We start from the raw sequence: 15,113 nt of genomic DNA on the forward strand, positions 1-15,113 counted from the left end.
TGACCTTGAACCGATTTTGGCGTGTAGAAATCTGTTAAAAAATGTTTTAGTACAACTTTGGTAAGCCTGCTGATGGACTGCTTGATGGATTGTCAGAGCATTACGGCTGCCGTAGTGAGGAGTAATCTGGGTCCAAAACTCCGTCCCCTTCAGGTCCCAAAGTCAAACGAACACTGAGAGTTAAAAACAGTCTAAATTCTTTCATCTTTAATTAAATCATCAGCGTTGCTGCTTTATCGGGTGTAACAATTAAGTTTAACATCCATGCATCCATGAAAACAGAATTTATTAAATTTAACGGAGTTAGAAGTTAACAGGAAGTTAGCTCGCTAGTTTACGCCTAAACATTTCATACCATGTTCTGACTGAGATTTTTGAAACTAATTAAAACATACAGCTCTGCTACCACTTCCAACATAAGTGAAGACAGAAACACTAAACAGCAGTGGCGTTTGCAGGGTTACCGAAGTTGGACTACCTGGTATATAATGTTGTGCTACGTGATTGCTAGCGACACAGCTATGTTAGCATAACACTAGCACAGTGAAGCTGGAGGATGAACGTCAACTTTTTTTCCACTCGATAAAAGTTAACGTGAGGGATTCTGGTGGTCAGGGACAAATGCAATTGCATAGCAGGATGCTATACACGGGCCAAACTTCAGTCAGGAGAACATAATTTACTGATGATAATGGTTGTAGCCGCTGTGATACTTTCTACCAAAACAGGCGCAGCTTGATGACATCATCAACATGCGCTATCGCGATATCGCGATATAGTCAAAATCTCTATCGTTGGCCAAATCTATATCGTTTCTATCGTATATCGTTTATATCGCCCACCCCTACTTCAGTGTATTTGTATGGGTGTATTTTCTTTCCCTCAAACAAAAAAAACACTAGCTGTTCTGACCTTCTGTGCCAATCAGAAGAAAGCTTGCTTAAAAGTGAGTGTGGTCTTAGAGAGAGAGGAAGAGACTAGGATGGGACATAAATGGCTTTTTTCTGACAGTGGGTGAACTAAAAAAATCCTTCGAGGCCCCAAAAGACAAATGAGGATAATTTTTAACTGTGAATCATGCAAAGCTACTCTACTAGAATCAGAGAATAACAATATGGTGTGTGAAGTGAATATTATAGGTTCTTTTAGAAATAAAACCTTTTCCAAATGAATCATCATAAGGAGTAACTTCTTCCTGTTTCTCCCTTTTATAAAGGCATGATTTGTATTACCTGAGGTGCTTCAGTAACATTTCATTCAACTCTTTAAGTAGAATAATAAATATAGCAACATCACAGGTTAACAGGTGATGTCAGGCAGGAGTTTCCATGGACTGTTATGTTTGCAGACGATACTGTTATCTGTAGGGTAGAGAACAGGTGGAGATGTGCTCTGGAGAAAAGAGGATTGACGGTGGATGACGGTGGATGACTTTGGCTGGTCAACCACCCAAAGCTACAGATGTGCACAAGAGAGGTGAAGAAGAGAGTGCAGGCAGGTGAAAGGGGCGGAGAAGAGTGTTGGCATTGTTCGTAACAAACGGTACCAAGGGTAAAGGGCATGTTTAAAAGATGGCAGTGAGACCTGCTATGATGGTGGTTTATGATATATGGATACGATGGATGTATCCTCCCAAGGTTTTGTTGGGAATGACTAGGATGGAAAGGATTAGAAATGAGTACATCAGAGGGAAAGCTCAGGTTGAGCGGTTTAGACACAAAGTTAGAGAGGCAAAGCTGAGATGGTTTGGAAATGTGCAGAGCAGATAGCAGACATCTGGATGGAAAAGATGAAGCTGAGAGGTAGGAGGGAAGGTGAAGACCACAGAGAAGAAAAGGAGGACATGCAGAGGGTTGGCGTGACAAGAGGATGCTAGGGATAGGTTGAAGTGGAGGCAGATGATTTCCTATAGTTACCCCTAAAGTGAGCAGCAGAAAGAAGGTAAAGATTAATACTAACAGCATAAATGTCAGAGTATAGCTCTACTTTAAAGAGCTGTAAATCCTCTTATTTGCAATCACAAGCCAAAGCAGGTATAAGGCAAGTGCACTGTTGTATTGATATGTTGTATATCTTCAAAGTGTATTTGTACACAAAAACTGACTTTTTTTTTTTTTTTTTTTTTTACAGTGTATTCATAAGTGCTAAATATTGCTATCTTCACCTCTGTGATTAATAACAGAGCATGTTTGTGAAGTCACTTGTCACTTCAAATTTCTGTTGATAGTCTAGCAGGATGAGATGAATCCACAGTGTTTGTGGGGAAATCGTAACAGTACCATATCTCGTCAGATCTGATGCTGCATCTGTGTCTGTTTTCATTTTCTCTCTCCCAGAGGGGTCTCTGTTTTTTCACGAGGCCAGCCTAGACGTTCTTTGCACTGCATCACAGTTCCCTTGGCACTCAGCCAGCTTGATGACTGAGTTCAATGGGAGATTCCCCCCACCCAGTTCTAAAACATGTCGTCTTACCACAAATTTAAAACAAATCTGTCATTTCCAGAGGGCTGCAGAGCCCAGCTGAATGTGCCAGGAGCCAGGATTTAGATGTTGTGATATTTATGGTTTCATTGTGGGTATCGCTATATGAATTACATAAACAGATGGGGCATAAAATCTGCGTGTTTGGTCTCTGATGTTAGATGTCAGATGTATTCCAGCATGGATGCTTGGCAGCACTTTAGGGCTTCCATTTAGAGTTAAGGGGTTATAGATTATTAGGAGTTAAGCTTAGGCCTCCACCCCAACCCTACTCTACTAAACGACTAGAAAGATTATATTTGTCCTCCAGCGAGCACAAACATATAAAACGATGCTGCATCTGTGTCTGTCCAATTCAGCATAAGAGCTCAATAGCGTCTTATACTGAATTGGAATATCTCATTGAAAGACGCTTGTAACAAAGGAGCACAGGGCTTTAAATAGAGCTCTTTTCATCTCTTTTCCTCATTGTGCACATGCGTCTATATAAGCGACTGCTAGAAAACAAGTGCATACCAAGTGCTCCTCATCCCCTTTCTTCTGTGGTTGTATTGGTGGCTCATGGTCACTGCCGGATACACGGATGTGTCCCATGTGGGCAAGTGTTGAATATTGAACATGTATTATTCATAAATCATTAGCTACCCAATCAATCTGTTATGTAAAAGAGTTCCTGCGGGGTGTGAAAGCTGGATAGAAAGTGGAAGATTAGGAATGTCATGGAGGGGAAAGCCGAGAGATGAACATTGTTGCTTAAGGCAGATTAGTCTGAAATATTTTTATTACCTGCATACAACCCACATCACAACACGAACTCCACGTTTATGGCTCTTCCAGTGTGGCAACCTACAAACAGCCTAGAGCTCTGCAGCAGTGGCGGTGCTTTCTGAAGGAAGCCTAATATAAAAAAAAGTGATTGATTCTTATAGAGCCAGGTGATAAAACGATAAAAATAATTATCGTGCAAAAACTTTCCAAGATGGCATTATAAAACAAGGTCAATATAAAGTCCATGGAGCTCATCCAAATCCATGTTTGTTTGTTTTTTGTTTTTTGTTTTTTTACTGACAACACTGAAGGCCAGTGACAGTGAGAATAATCAGCACATGTGCTAATGTTTGGGCTGCTACACACTACAGTATATTAGGAGTTCGAGTGAGATAAAAGAGAAAATGAGAACAAAGAATGTTATCGAAAAATCGAACGACTGTGTTACCAAATATGACACTGCAGTGGATACAACCTGATACTGAAAAGATTAAGACACTATTGAGGAATTAAGGAATGCGGAGCTATTTTGGCTATTTAAAGTCTGACAAAGCAGCAGAGTACCATACTGTGTTGAAAACCTGTTTCCACAAAGGCAGCTTACACACATGACAAGACACGATGTCGGTAAACATGGTCGAAAATGTTATATTTTAAGCAGCTGATTGCAAAGCGCACACCTGATCCATTTATGAGCCTCACTGCCCAGTACTGCACTTCATGTAGCTAACAATTTAAAACAGTTTGTCTATAAACTAAAACTGTATTTATTTAAAATACAGTTACAGTGCAGTACATTTATCATGTTCAGCTTATGACAAAAAACAAAAAGTTCATTTAGGTTTAAAAATTATATTTTCATGATTCTGAAAGGAAACCTTTATATCACAATATATATTGATATTGTGATTATATATCGATATTGACTGATGTCGACGGGGGAAAAAATGTCCATAAGATTTTTTTTTTTTTTTTGTTTCATTTTTGCCCAGCCTTCAGTCATTATATGAGAGAGTATTAAACCCATATATACTGTAAATAATCAGAGGATACTGGATGACACAGTGGCCTTTCTTCTCCAGGTATTTGACAAATTGAATGACATCAACACACTGATCTTTTTTCCACAAAAGCTGTTTCCCTCTGACAATTAGGTTTTTATGTGTTTGGACTTGTAGAGCCATTCCTGAGTGGCTAATATATGAGCACAGGAGGAGCATGTTGCTGACTCCATTTGCTGTTTTCACTGCCTTCAGCTAGAAGTCTCTCTTGGGTTATTTGATCTCAAATCACTGTGGGCCTTCACCTCAACCATCCCCAATTTTGCTTAAAAATATTATGGTCCCATTTTTGGGCTTCTATATAATGATTGCTGTGAAATGTTGGCACCTTATATCAAATACTTTTCAAAATACTTTTGTGCAACCACTTGCAATTTTTTTTTTTTCTTTTTTTGTGTGTTTGCTTTTTTTGAACATGAATATCTGTTGTTTAAGCTGTGGACCATAAACCTTTTATGCATATCAGAGATGGTCAAAATGAAAATAGTTTATCATTTGAGATGGAATGACCCTCTTAGAAACTGTCATGTCAGGTTACTCTAAAGTCATCTCAAATCTAACCAGTATGTGATTGCTCATAACAGCAGCCCTTCATTCAGAATTGCCACTCGTGGTGAGCAGTAAGCTGCAGGAACAGCTGAACAGAATTTGGCTGACGGGTTATTGTAAGCGGATGAGCACCGGCTCATTCATTACTTTGAGTTTATTTGCAGACTTTTATTGCCACAAGCTGAAATACAGATTTAAACCTTTTCTCACAGATGAGGCATTTAGCACTGCAAGCAGAATTGGTCTATAAATGGTGCTGTGTCATTCACATATAAGTCACTTTGAATTTTATGATCCTGCCCCTCGCTCCCAGTCTCTGAGTGGGAGATCTGATTTCTGATTGAGAATCGAGCTCAGAGACATATGTTATAGCTTGGCTATGTACACTTGTAATTTGTGCATGGCTGTCTGTTAATGCATGCACTGCATTAACAGACTGGAGCTATGGTAGAAGTGATGCATAAATATTACTGGATTCACCCTAATAAGATTGCAGGTGTGCCAGCAATGAAAAAGGGACAGTTTTCACTGATTCACATTCATACAGTATGCATTTAATGGAAAGGAGCTTTACAGAGCCAAGTTTTAATGGCTTTTACATGATGCTTACCCCATACCTTGGTAATAAAAATCCTATCAATTCTGTGCTTTTGAAAGATTAGCTAGGGAATAGAAATCAGAACTGAATGGGTTACGTTTGGGTTGTTCTTCTCATGCTGTTCTCTTGTTCTCATTTTACACAGGAATAAGTGAACCACTGTACCATTCTCTCTGGCAGTAGCCCCTGTTTCCTTTGTGCCCTGTGGTAATCTTGTCCCAAAAAACATCCAATAAGCCCTCTATCCCCAGCTCCTAAAATGACCTTCAATCCTTCAGTGCAACTCTGAGCTCTTAAAGCCCCTCATTTAACCTCCCATCCAATAAACTTTCGAGACCAGCATACCCATTACAGGTTGCATGAGGTCAGCGATGTTTGCACCAATGGCTGCCCTTGTAAATAACATAAAACAGCAGTTCTGACTTGTTCTGCTTGTGTTGTTTTGGAATCTTCTATGTTCCAAAGAACAGCAGTTTAATCCTCATATTTTCATTTATTTATCTTCTTGTATGATGGCCATTTTTAATCACAGTGCTGATAAGAGTGGACCTCAAAGGATCAATCGAAATTACTTCCTTTCAAGATTAACTGTAATCACTGTAGTTTTTAACCTAACCTCTTCTTCTGTATGCTAACGAGCATTTCCATTTATTAAGAGAGTTTATAAGGATGTATAGATGGATCATTCCTGTCCTTTTCTATCACTGCTTCCTTTCTTAATGCTCTTAGTTTGTGGGCTACACGTCTTGGGTCAGCAAGGGCAAAGCTTAGTTTCGATGGCAGCGATTCAGCCTGCGCTTGAACAATTGACAATTAAGCAAGAATACTGAGGTAGGAGAGAGGGAAGGGGGGGGAAATGAAAGGAAGGGAAAACAATTCATTGCATTGTGTTTGTTGGCACATGGGTGGAGCGGTTTGGGCTGGTTTACAGGAAAGGAAAGGCTAAAAAGAGGCAGAGGGCAAGAGGTGCAGCCACTGACATGATCACTGAAATGATCATTGAAAGATGATGTCCCGTCAATGCACAAGGCCCTGAATCAAACACGCACTGTACTTGGCAGTTCGTCCCACCCACCCACACACACACACACGTGGCAATGTTGAAGAAGGAAAAGAGTGGGGAGAGCAGTGAGCCCTGTGTGAAAAAGGCAAGGAGAATGGATGAGAAGTGGATTAGTCTGATTTATGACATATTATTTATTGAGATTAAAATGATATTGAGAGTATCAGTGCTTGGATGGAATTGAAATGGAAGGAGAAATGCTCACCTAATCAGCTAGCATCCTAACCAGATAATTTGCGATGAGTTTTAACAATTTAACTTGTCCAGCTGCATGTGCAGTTTGACTTTCTGAGAGCTTTAATGTTGCATTGCTTTCCCTTCTGTGCCTGTTTATTAAGGTGCACACTCTCCAGGCTGAATCACCAGGGTTTGGGCTCTACTTAAGAAATGTCTCAGAGATCACAAAGCAAAACATGGGGGAAATGTGTATACTCCTGATGATTTCAGATCGTAGAGGTGACTTTTGAGTGAACAGCAGCTCTCGCTCATGAAATTTACTGAATGTCTCCACACATTATTAGAATAAATTAGTCAATACATACAAAGCCTCCTGGTATTTTACTTGTACGCGCGCACGCACACGCACACGCACGCACACACACACACACACACACACACACACACACACACACACACACACACACACACACACACACACACAAGAACCTGAAAATTTTCAAGGACATCTTTTTGTGAGGAGGAAAATTATTTAAAAAGGAATAAATGCTCAAAGAAGTGATGCTCATTCAGCTGCTTTTTTAAGCCTTGTGCCACATCCATTAGACATCCATGTGGCACTGTAAAAGCCTTTCTTTCTATGAATTTATGGACACCATTATTGCTCATTTAATAAAAGCAACCTGACTAATAAAAAGAGGTTTTAATGCATGTACACACACTGGCAGTTTTTGTTCTTGTCGTGTGGCTTTATTGTAGGAATAAGTCAGCCATTCATGTGCTGTAATATTATCACTGGATGAATTATGATCCACCAAGTCATTGGCTTTAATGCAACACTAAAAAATAGGCTCATGGTCAGTTTAGTGTCCTGAAAGCGGCAAATAGCCGAACACATCTCGCTCATTTTCACAGAACCAGAATGAACTGGTGCACCTCGCGTGGCCTTGTCACTGCTTGATAATGGCCTCATTGTCTCTTTTATCTTTCAGAGTCAGAGTGAACTCAAAGCCAGTCTCCCTCAGAGACTATAGTGAACTTGTTCTCTCTCTCTGTTTATTGCCCATCTTATTTATCTATTTTATTGATCTTCTCTTATCTGTAAAACATTTTTCGCTCAGGATAGCATTCTCTTAATCAATTCCTAGCTTTTAAATTGCTTTGAGTCCTGTTTGTGAATAGTTTTATTTAAATACATTTTTCAAAGCTCAATTCAGATTGCCTGACCGTTTCTGCTCTCCCTCTCCACCACCAGATCCAGTTTGCAGACCAGAAACAGGAGTTCAACAAGCGTCCCTCCAAGATCGGACGGCGCTCTCTGTCCCGCTCCATCTCCCAGTCCTCCACAGACAGCTACAGCTCAGGTAAACAGACAGATTTTATGTTTGGGTGACTCATCCTGATTATGATAGCTATTATTTTTGGGTGGCAGTGTGCTCACAGTAATGTCTTGTCATCGACTCAAATAACATTATCCTTACCTGCTCAGCTTCACTCTTCTCTGTTTATGTCCTCATGAAACAAAGAGCAGAGGACTGAGACTTGGAAGTTGGTAGCATGGTAGAGGCTCTCGCACTGAGCCAAATAAAGTCGGCCTTGTTGGGAAGCTGAGGGCTGTGGTTGAAGAAACGCTGAACAAAATAGAGTAGTAGGGCCGTGCAAGCCTTGTTGGCACAGACAGACATCTACAGACTAAAGCAGTATCTTTACAGCACAAAGTAAATAGACTAAAATGACCTGTTTAAGTATATAGCGCAGACTTCATCACAGTGTCTCTCTTTCCCCATACCTGCATTCCTGTCAAACTATAGCCTATTACTCAATCACTTTACCCTGCTGCTTATCTGATATTCTAGGGGGATGTTAAATTTTCCATTGAATTCCACCTGGATGAATGGTTGACTGGACTTATCTACAACTTCTGTCCTTGTGTTTCTAGCTCTCTTTCTCACACTCTGACCCTGGGTTTATGTGAAACTGTGGGCCCTGTGTTAGAGGATTAGCAGGTGCCGAAGCATTGGGTGTGGCTGAAACTGAATAGGATGGGAGAGCCAAACCACTGCCCTATTGGTGATTAACTGAAGAACTGGTAAAGATAAATATGCCAATAGTCTAAAAAGAGTTTTAGCTGGCAGCTAGTATCAGCAACTGTAAGGTGTTGTTTTACGTCTTACAATACAAGTTTCATTGTATGAGGTATATAGATAAGGGGTTCCTTTGTTTTGTAAATTTGGTTTAAGTATGCATTGTCATGATGTTATGATTTTCATTGGGAGTAACCAGGAGAGACATGCTGAGTGATTTGGAGACAATACACTCTGTGTATGATTAGTTTGAATTCAAGCTGCAACGAATTTTTGAGTAACTTGAACAACTTGGTTATTTTAAAAATTGTTTTTTTAATCTTTTGCTTTCTTTCATTCAGAATTGTCGAACTCAGTTTAATTAGTTTCTGATTTTTGCAACTTGATTAAGTTTAATTACACATTTAATCCATGAGATATCTTAATATATGAAGCAGAAGTGCTAACAGTAAGTCTTAGTTTTTTCTGCACGATAAAGAAATGCTGCTGTCATAAATGAAGTCTGCCAGCACAACTCTTAAATTGTGAGAAATTAACATATAACATTGTTTCACGATACATTACAAAAGTCTCTTACGCTGAAATGCTGTAATTTGATAGTTAGATGGTGGTCCTAATGTATTTTTGTTTGTGTACAGTGAATAGTGTGCAATGGTACACAGTGTATCTTGTGTGTCCATTGTAGTAAAAAAAACAAAAAACCCCCGCAAAAAACACAACAGCTACAGAAGTTAAAATAAAAGCATACGCATTTAGTACAACTTAATCTGTCATGATGTTTAAATTAGGCTAAAGGCTGGCAACAGCTGCCCCACTTTCTATCACAGTGCTGCCTAAAACAACCAGGGGCGAGTCTAAAAGGGGGGTAAGGGGTGTAGACCATATATATTTCAAGACGAAATTTCATGTTCAGTAACACACATGAACACCAAAGCTACCTCATCCATGAGGTACAACACAGACCTTTCAGAACTCCCTTCCCTCACCTACTATGGAATCATAAGAAGAAGACACTGTGAATGCTATGTTATTATATGCCGTGTTTAATTATTAGTTAGTTTATCTTAGACAAATAAAAGCACATAAGGTGGTTAAGGTTAGGAGTAAATGGGTCACACTGATGATGTAGAGGTCTCAAATACTCGTTACTAATGTAACTGATAGCTGTAGCCATAGTTTGAGTAGATTGATGCCACACTCCTGTATATTTGGAAATGGTTAACATGGCTCTGCTCAAATATCACAAAAACAAGAAGGGACAAGGGAGCAAAGGTTCTTTATAAAACGGTCACTATAATCCTGGCTTTCCTTTCTTTCTCAGTTATCAGTCGCTTTTAAATGCGATATTGCGTAAGCCACTTGGACTCGGCTCTTTTGATGTCCTGCTGTGTGTCAGAGTCCCAGGCCACATAACTTTAAACGACACCATTTAACATGATGAATTAATCTGCATGATGGCGCTAGGACAGACAGATGGATGGCAAATGGACACATGGACTGTCAGTCAGTATTAGTGCATGTGCATAATGGATCCCTCAGGTCAGGGGTGCTAAAAAAGAAGAAAAGCCCCTGCATCAGTACTTTTAATCAGAGAAGATGAGGCGTTTCGGCTCTGTAACTTCCCACCAGCACATTTGCAGACAGCTCTGTGTTTTCATAGGCGCTTCTTGGGGTCAGCTGAGAAAGTGACATTGTGTTTCTTTCCCTTTCTTTCTTCCTGTTTGAGACATTAAGTTGTCTTGAAAAAAAAAAAAAATCAGCTCTGAATTTCATTTTTAGCTCCAAACTACACACTTGTGCACTTTTCTCTGGTGTGTGATTTGGATCTATCCCAGTCTCCTACCACTAAATCATAACTTCTCTTTTCTTTCTTTTCACTTTGTTTTTTTTTTTTCTTCTCTAGCACAGTGCTTTATCTCCCCTCCTAACCAGCTCAAGAGTCCCCAGGAACCTCTCGCTCCTGCCTCGGGCTTTCACATCACCACTTAAAAAAATGATCTGCATTTTCTTCAAGATATTGAGATAATGAGGAATGCACTTAGTCTGCTTTTATTACATTCTGCAGGCGTCTCTGTCACACATCTTTGGATCCCTGTGTTAACACCTTAATCACTGTGAACTCCTTGACATGTTTCAGAGCCTGGTTTCAGACTCCAGTGCAGAATCCTTGTGCTCCTTTTTTTTTCACTCTTCCTTCTTGGCTGATTCCCTGTCTTTCCTCATAATTCCCTCACTGGAGTGATTCTAATTTCTCTGATGGTTCCCACAGTACAGAGACTACAGCAAGCACCAGTCACGCAGCTTCCCCCGAAGCACTTTAGTTTAGGATCCTTTAATTAGGATTCTTTTTAAAGCTGGTGGTCCTAGTCTGTAAAGCAGAACCAACGCATTTACAGTACATTGTAAATAATGACATGACAGTACAGGTTCCAGGTAAAGTTAACATGTAGCTGAAGTTTATTGTCACTGTAAAGCAGATCGGGGCTAAGGCTTCTGAGCCTGACTGATGATAGTTTGGATGTTTTTAAGCTGGTTTAGATTTTGTGTTTCTTGAGAAGAATTTCATCATGGATCATCCTTTTCCCTCACCTGGTTTTGTCCCAATGTGTTTTGGAAGTAGGACAGCAGGGTATTTTTTTTTCATTGGTAGATGATTTGTTTTTCAGTTTTGGGGATTTAGATTTTTTATTTTATTTCTTTTTTAAATTTCAAACCAACTCACTAATCATGCTTTACTTCATCAGCTTTTACCTGATTTAGGCACTCTGCATAGAATTTCATAGATTTTCCCAAAGAAGGCCAGGTAAAAAAGAAAAAAAAATCTTTGGAACTTTCTCTAAGGATATCATTTACATGTACAGCCAAAACACAGCACAGACATTGTCTTTAATTCATAGGTGTTACCCCCGGACATCAGGTGACGCTATTGTTAATCAATATTGATTGTTTGTAATGACCTAAAACTTGAAGAATTGGATTCGGGATATCCTCTTACACCCTCAAACCTTTGTTTTCCTGTCTGCACTTAAAGGCGTGTGTGATGTTGGCATCATGCACCATTTGTACTCATGAAGGAGTACACCCTGTGCACCTCCATGTATAGAAATGCAAATGCAAAGTGCAGACTGTGCATATGACTGTTTATATCACAGGTCCAGTGATACTACTCAAACATGTTTTGTTTTTATTATATCCAAGTGTAAATACTTAAGTCCAATAACATCCTGTGTTTACTTTCTGCTTCAGTCAGAGGTGATAAAGCTGCTAGTTTTGCTCTTAGTGGGAAAAGTTTGGCTGGCGGCTCTATGATAAATTAAAACCTGTGGTGCCTGAAATCTGTAGGCTAACGAATTCAAGTTGCACGTTTGAGTTTAATGCAGTCTGATGAAACCAGAGGCTGAGTGAATCCATGTTTAGGTACAGAATACATTCAGTGTATTCTGTACCTAAACATGGATTCACTGGATTCCACTGTTTACAACTTTTTTTTTTTGTTTGGTTTGGTTTTGTTTACAGCAGCAATATTTTACCTTCTATGTGACGTGTTGACATGCTGACAATGCCTGTGTGTGGTTGTTTGCAGCGGCATCATACACGGACAGCTCTGATGACGAGACATCTCCTCGTGACAAACAGCAGAAAAACTCCAAGGGCAACGGCGACTTCTGCATCAAAAACATCAAACAGGCCGACTTTGGCCGCAGAGAGATCGAGATAGCTGAGCAAGGTGAACCAGCGGGCAGTAGCTTTAAAAACTGGGAACTGAGCTAAATGCCAAACTGCTGTTGTGACCACCATTTAAAATCAAACTCAATGTATTTCATTGACATTACTCTCTAATTACCTAGCAGAGAGCCTCATTCATGGAGCTACTCCACCGCACGAGGCGATGGATTAGTTTTGAAGTATTAGGAGGATTAAATGATGGGAATTCCTTAATCATCCAGATCAATCCTGTATATCCACTTATGTGTATTTGTGTGTGTATGTGTGTTTCCTTTTCTTTCAGAGATGCCAGCACTGATGGCTCTGAGGAAGCGAGCCCAGGGGGAAAAACCCCTCGCTGGTGCCAAGATTGTGGGCTGCACCCACATCACTGCCCAGACTGCTGTAAGTAGTAGCAGTGCAAAACACTCAAACACTTGTTTATTTTTCTCTTCTGCCACGATGAAAACTCAAACTTGACCCTTGTCTTCTCCCAAGGTGCTGATGGAGACTCTGTCAGCTCTGGGCGCTCAGTGCAGATGGGCAGCATGCAACATCTACTCCACCCAGAATGAGGTGGCAGCTGCCCTGGCAGAGGGAGGTGAGGTTCAGCGTTCCCGTGTGGTGACACCTGACCTTTCCTTCTCTCTTTTTTGCCGCCTAAAATATTAATGCGCTCGCTTTTCGCGTCATGCTCACATCATTGTTATTCATACACTTGTATGCAATATATATTCAACGCTTCCTCTCTTTGTAGGTTTCAGTGTATTTGCTTGGAAGGGTGAATCAGAGGACGACTTCTGGTGGTGCATCGACCGCTGTGTCAATGTGGAAGGCTGGCAGCCCAACATGGTAGCACACCTACATATCTAAATAAAGCTTATTACAGAAAAGTTGCCTCTGTGGTTTTTACATCAAACAGTCCTCATTGATAGGCCATTCATCTGTTATGTAGTAGGTTTTTAAATTTATTTTTACGTGATGATTGGCTACCACTGTGGCTAGAAGTGAAGAAAGGGGCATTCGTTGTATCAGATAAGTTTTCTATGTTTGAATATGCTGAATAAATTATCTTTCTTATTTCTCGTCAGATCTTGGATGACGGTGGTGACCTGACTCACTGGATTTATAAAAAATACCCCAGCATGTTCAAGAAGATCAAGGGCATAGTAGAGGAGAGCGTTACTGGTGTGCACAGGTAGGATGTGGTGTCGTTTTTGGTTTTGTGTGTGTGTGTGTCATAAACGTCGATTCATCCGTTCTGATTCAGCACACTTGTTAAGTTCAGCAGAGATCCCTTTATGGTCCACTGGTTGTCTGTTCTGTATGTGTACTGAAGTCAAATCAGGTGTTTGTACATGTTGTGGGGAGATGTGATTCTGACCAATTCACACAACGTTTCACCTGACTTGGAGCAAGGAGTGTTCGGTCACACACATGAGTGTCTGCACGTTTTCCTGAGTGGATTCAGAGGAAAACCGTCCAGCTTGTAGAGCAGGTGTGAGAGACTCGCACCTCTCTGTTACTAAGGAAATATAGAAATTAATACGATTCTATTGATGTCTTCATCAGTTCCCCTTATTGATTCTGGGTCAGTCCCCTCTGAGTTTGGAAAAGGAGGCCTGCACAGGTTTTCAGAGTCGACTGTTGACATTAGAAAAAAAGGCCTGCATTTGTTTTGCACATACAAACACTCCCTGTTTAGCCAAAATAGGGGTGATCCCCAAAAAAAAAAAAAAAAACTGGATTCAGAGGAATTGATGAGGTTTTTGATTCTAGCTCGTTTCCACGGGAGAATGTTGTGCAAGAAGCCTGCCTGCATCTTTGTTCACGGACACATACAAAGACTCCCCATCTGTCGGTGGGCTCCTCTGTGCCAGCAGCCGCAGCAGCAGGTTGCCCTGGGTTCTGGCTCGAGCTTCACCGGGGAAAGGATGGTGCCTGCAGGCAGCTTTATAGTCGTCCTATAGAAAGAAAAAAAACATCCGAACAACCTGCTCTCACTCGTTTGGCATGCTGGGGTTTTGTGCTTGCATGTGGTCTGTGTGATAATATTTAATGCTGATCTTGTTTGTTTGGTGTTTTGTTTTGTTTTGTTTTTTAAATCACAGCTATGAGAAATATGCATTCATGCTGTGGAAGCATGAATGCGCTAACCAGCTAGCCCATTATTAGTGCAGTCGTCTTGGAGATGCATGTCAATGAATTTTAGGGCTGAGCTTGTGATTGAGCCCCAATGGGAGGGGGGTATTTGTTTAGATGAGGGGTACAACATCTACCTCCAGATGAATGAGACATTCCACCTTTAGGCAGATAAAACCAGGTACTGTAAATGCGTCTGTTAATGTGCTGGTTTGTGTATTTATTTCTCACTGAAGAAGTGTGCGTTTACATAATCTGTGGTGTCCCAACATCACCATCTAGTGGTGAATATGTTCTCCACTGTATATTTGTGGCATGGTAGCAAAATTTCAACTTGATTTGCGCAAATAGAAACACGTCAGTTAAATCTAAATGATAAAACAAATCCTTTCAAAGATTTAAGCAGCAGCTGCTACTGTCACGATTAATTTTTTCACCTTTCTTCCAGTCATTGAATAAAGAAACATATTTGATTGTATTCTAAT

At 40.3% G+C, this 15,113-nt stretch overlaps 1 protein-coding gene across 2 annotated transcripts in view; it reads left to right on the top strand.

Annotated features, from left to right (window-relative positions):
• Positions 1–15,113, top strand: part of ahcyl2b (adenosylhomocysteinase like 2b) — a 52,327-nt gene that overhangs the window by 25,030 nt on the left and 12,184 nt on the right. For both annotated transcript variants that reach the window (XM_031750615.2, XM_031750614.2), the window contains exons 2-7: positions 7,953–8,061; positions 12,365–12,508; positions 12,791–12,891; positions 12,985–13,087; positions 13,244–13,338; positions 13,578–13,684. In XM_031750615.2, the coding sequence (XP_031606475.1) occupies positions 7,953–8,061; positions 12,365–12,508; positions 12,791–12,891; positions 12,985–13,087; positions 13,244–13,338; positions 13,578–13,684 (659 nt within the window). The remainder of the gene's footprint in view (positions 1–7,952; positions 8,062–12,364; positions 12,509–12,790; positions 12,892–12,984; positions 13,088–13,243; positions 13,339–13,577; positions 13,685–15,113) is intronic.

This window comes from Oreochromis aureus, linkage group 17 (genome assembly GCF_013358895.1).
Source record: "Oreochromis aureus strain Israel breed Guangdong linkage group 17, ZZ_aureus, whole genome shotgun sequence".
Taxonomy (NCBI): Eukaryota; Metazoa; Chordata; class Actinopteri; order Cichliformes; family Cichlidae; genus Oreochromis; species Oreochromis aureus.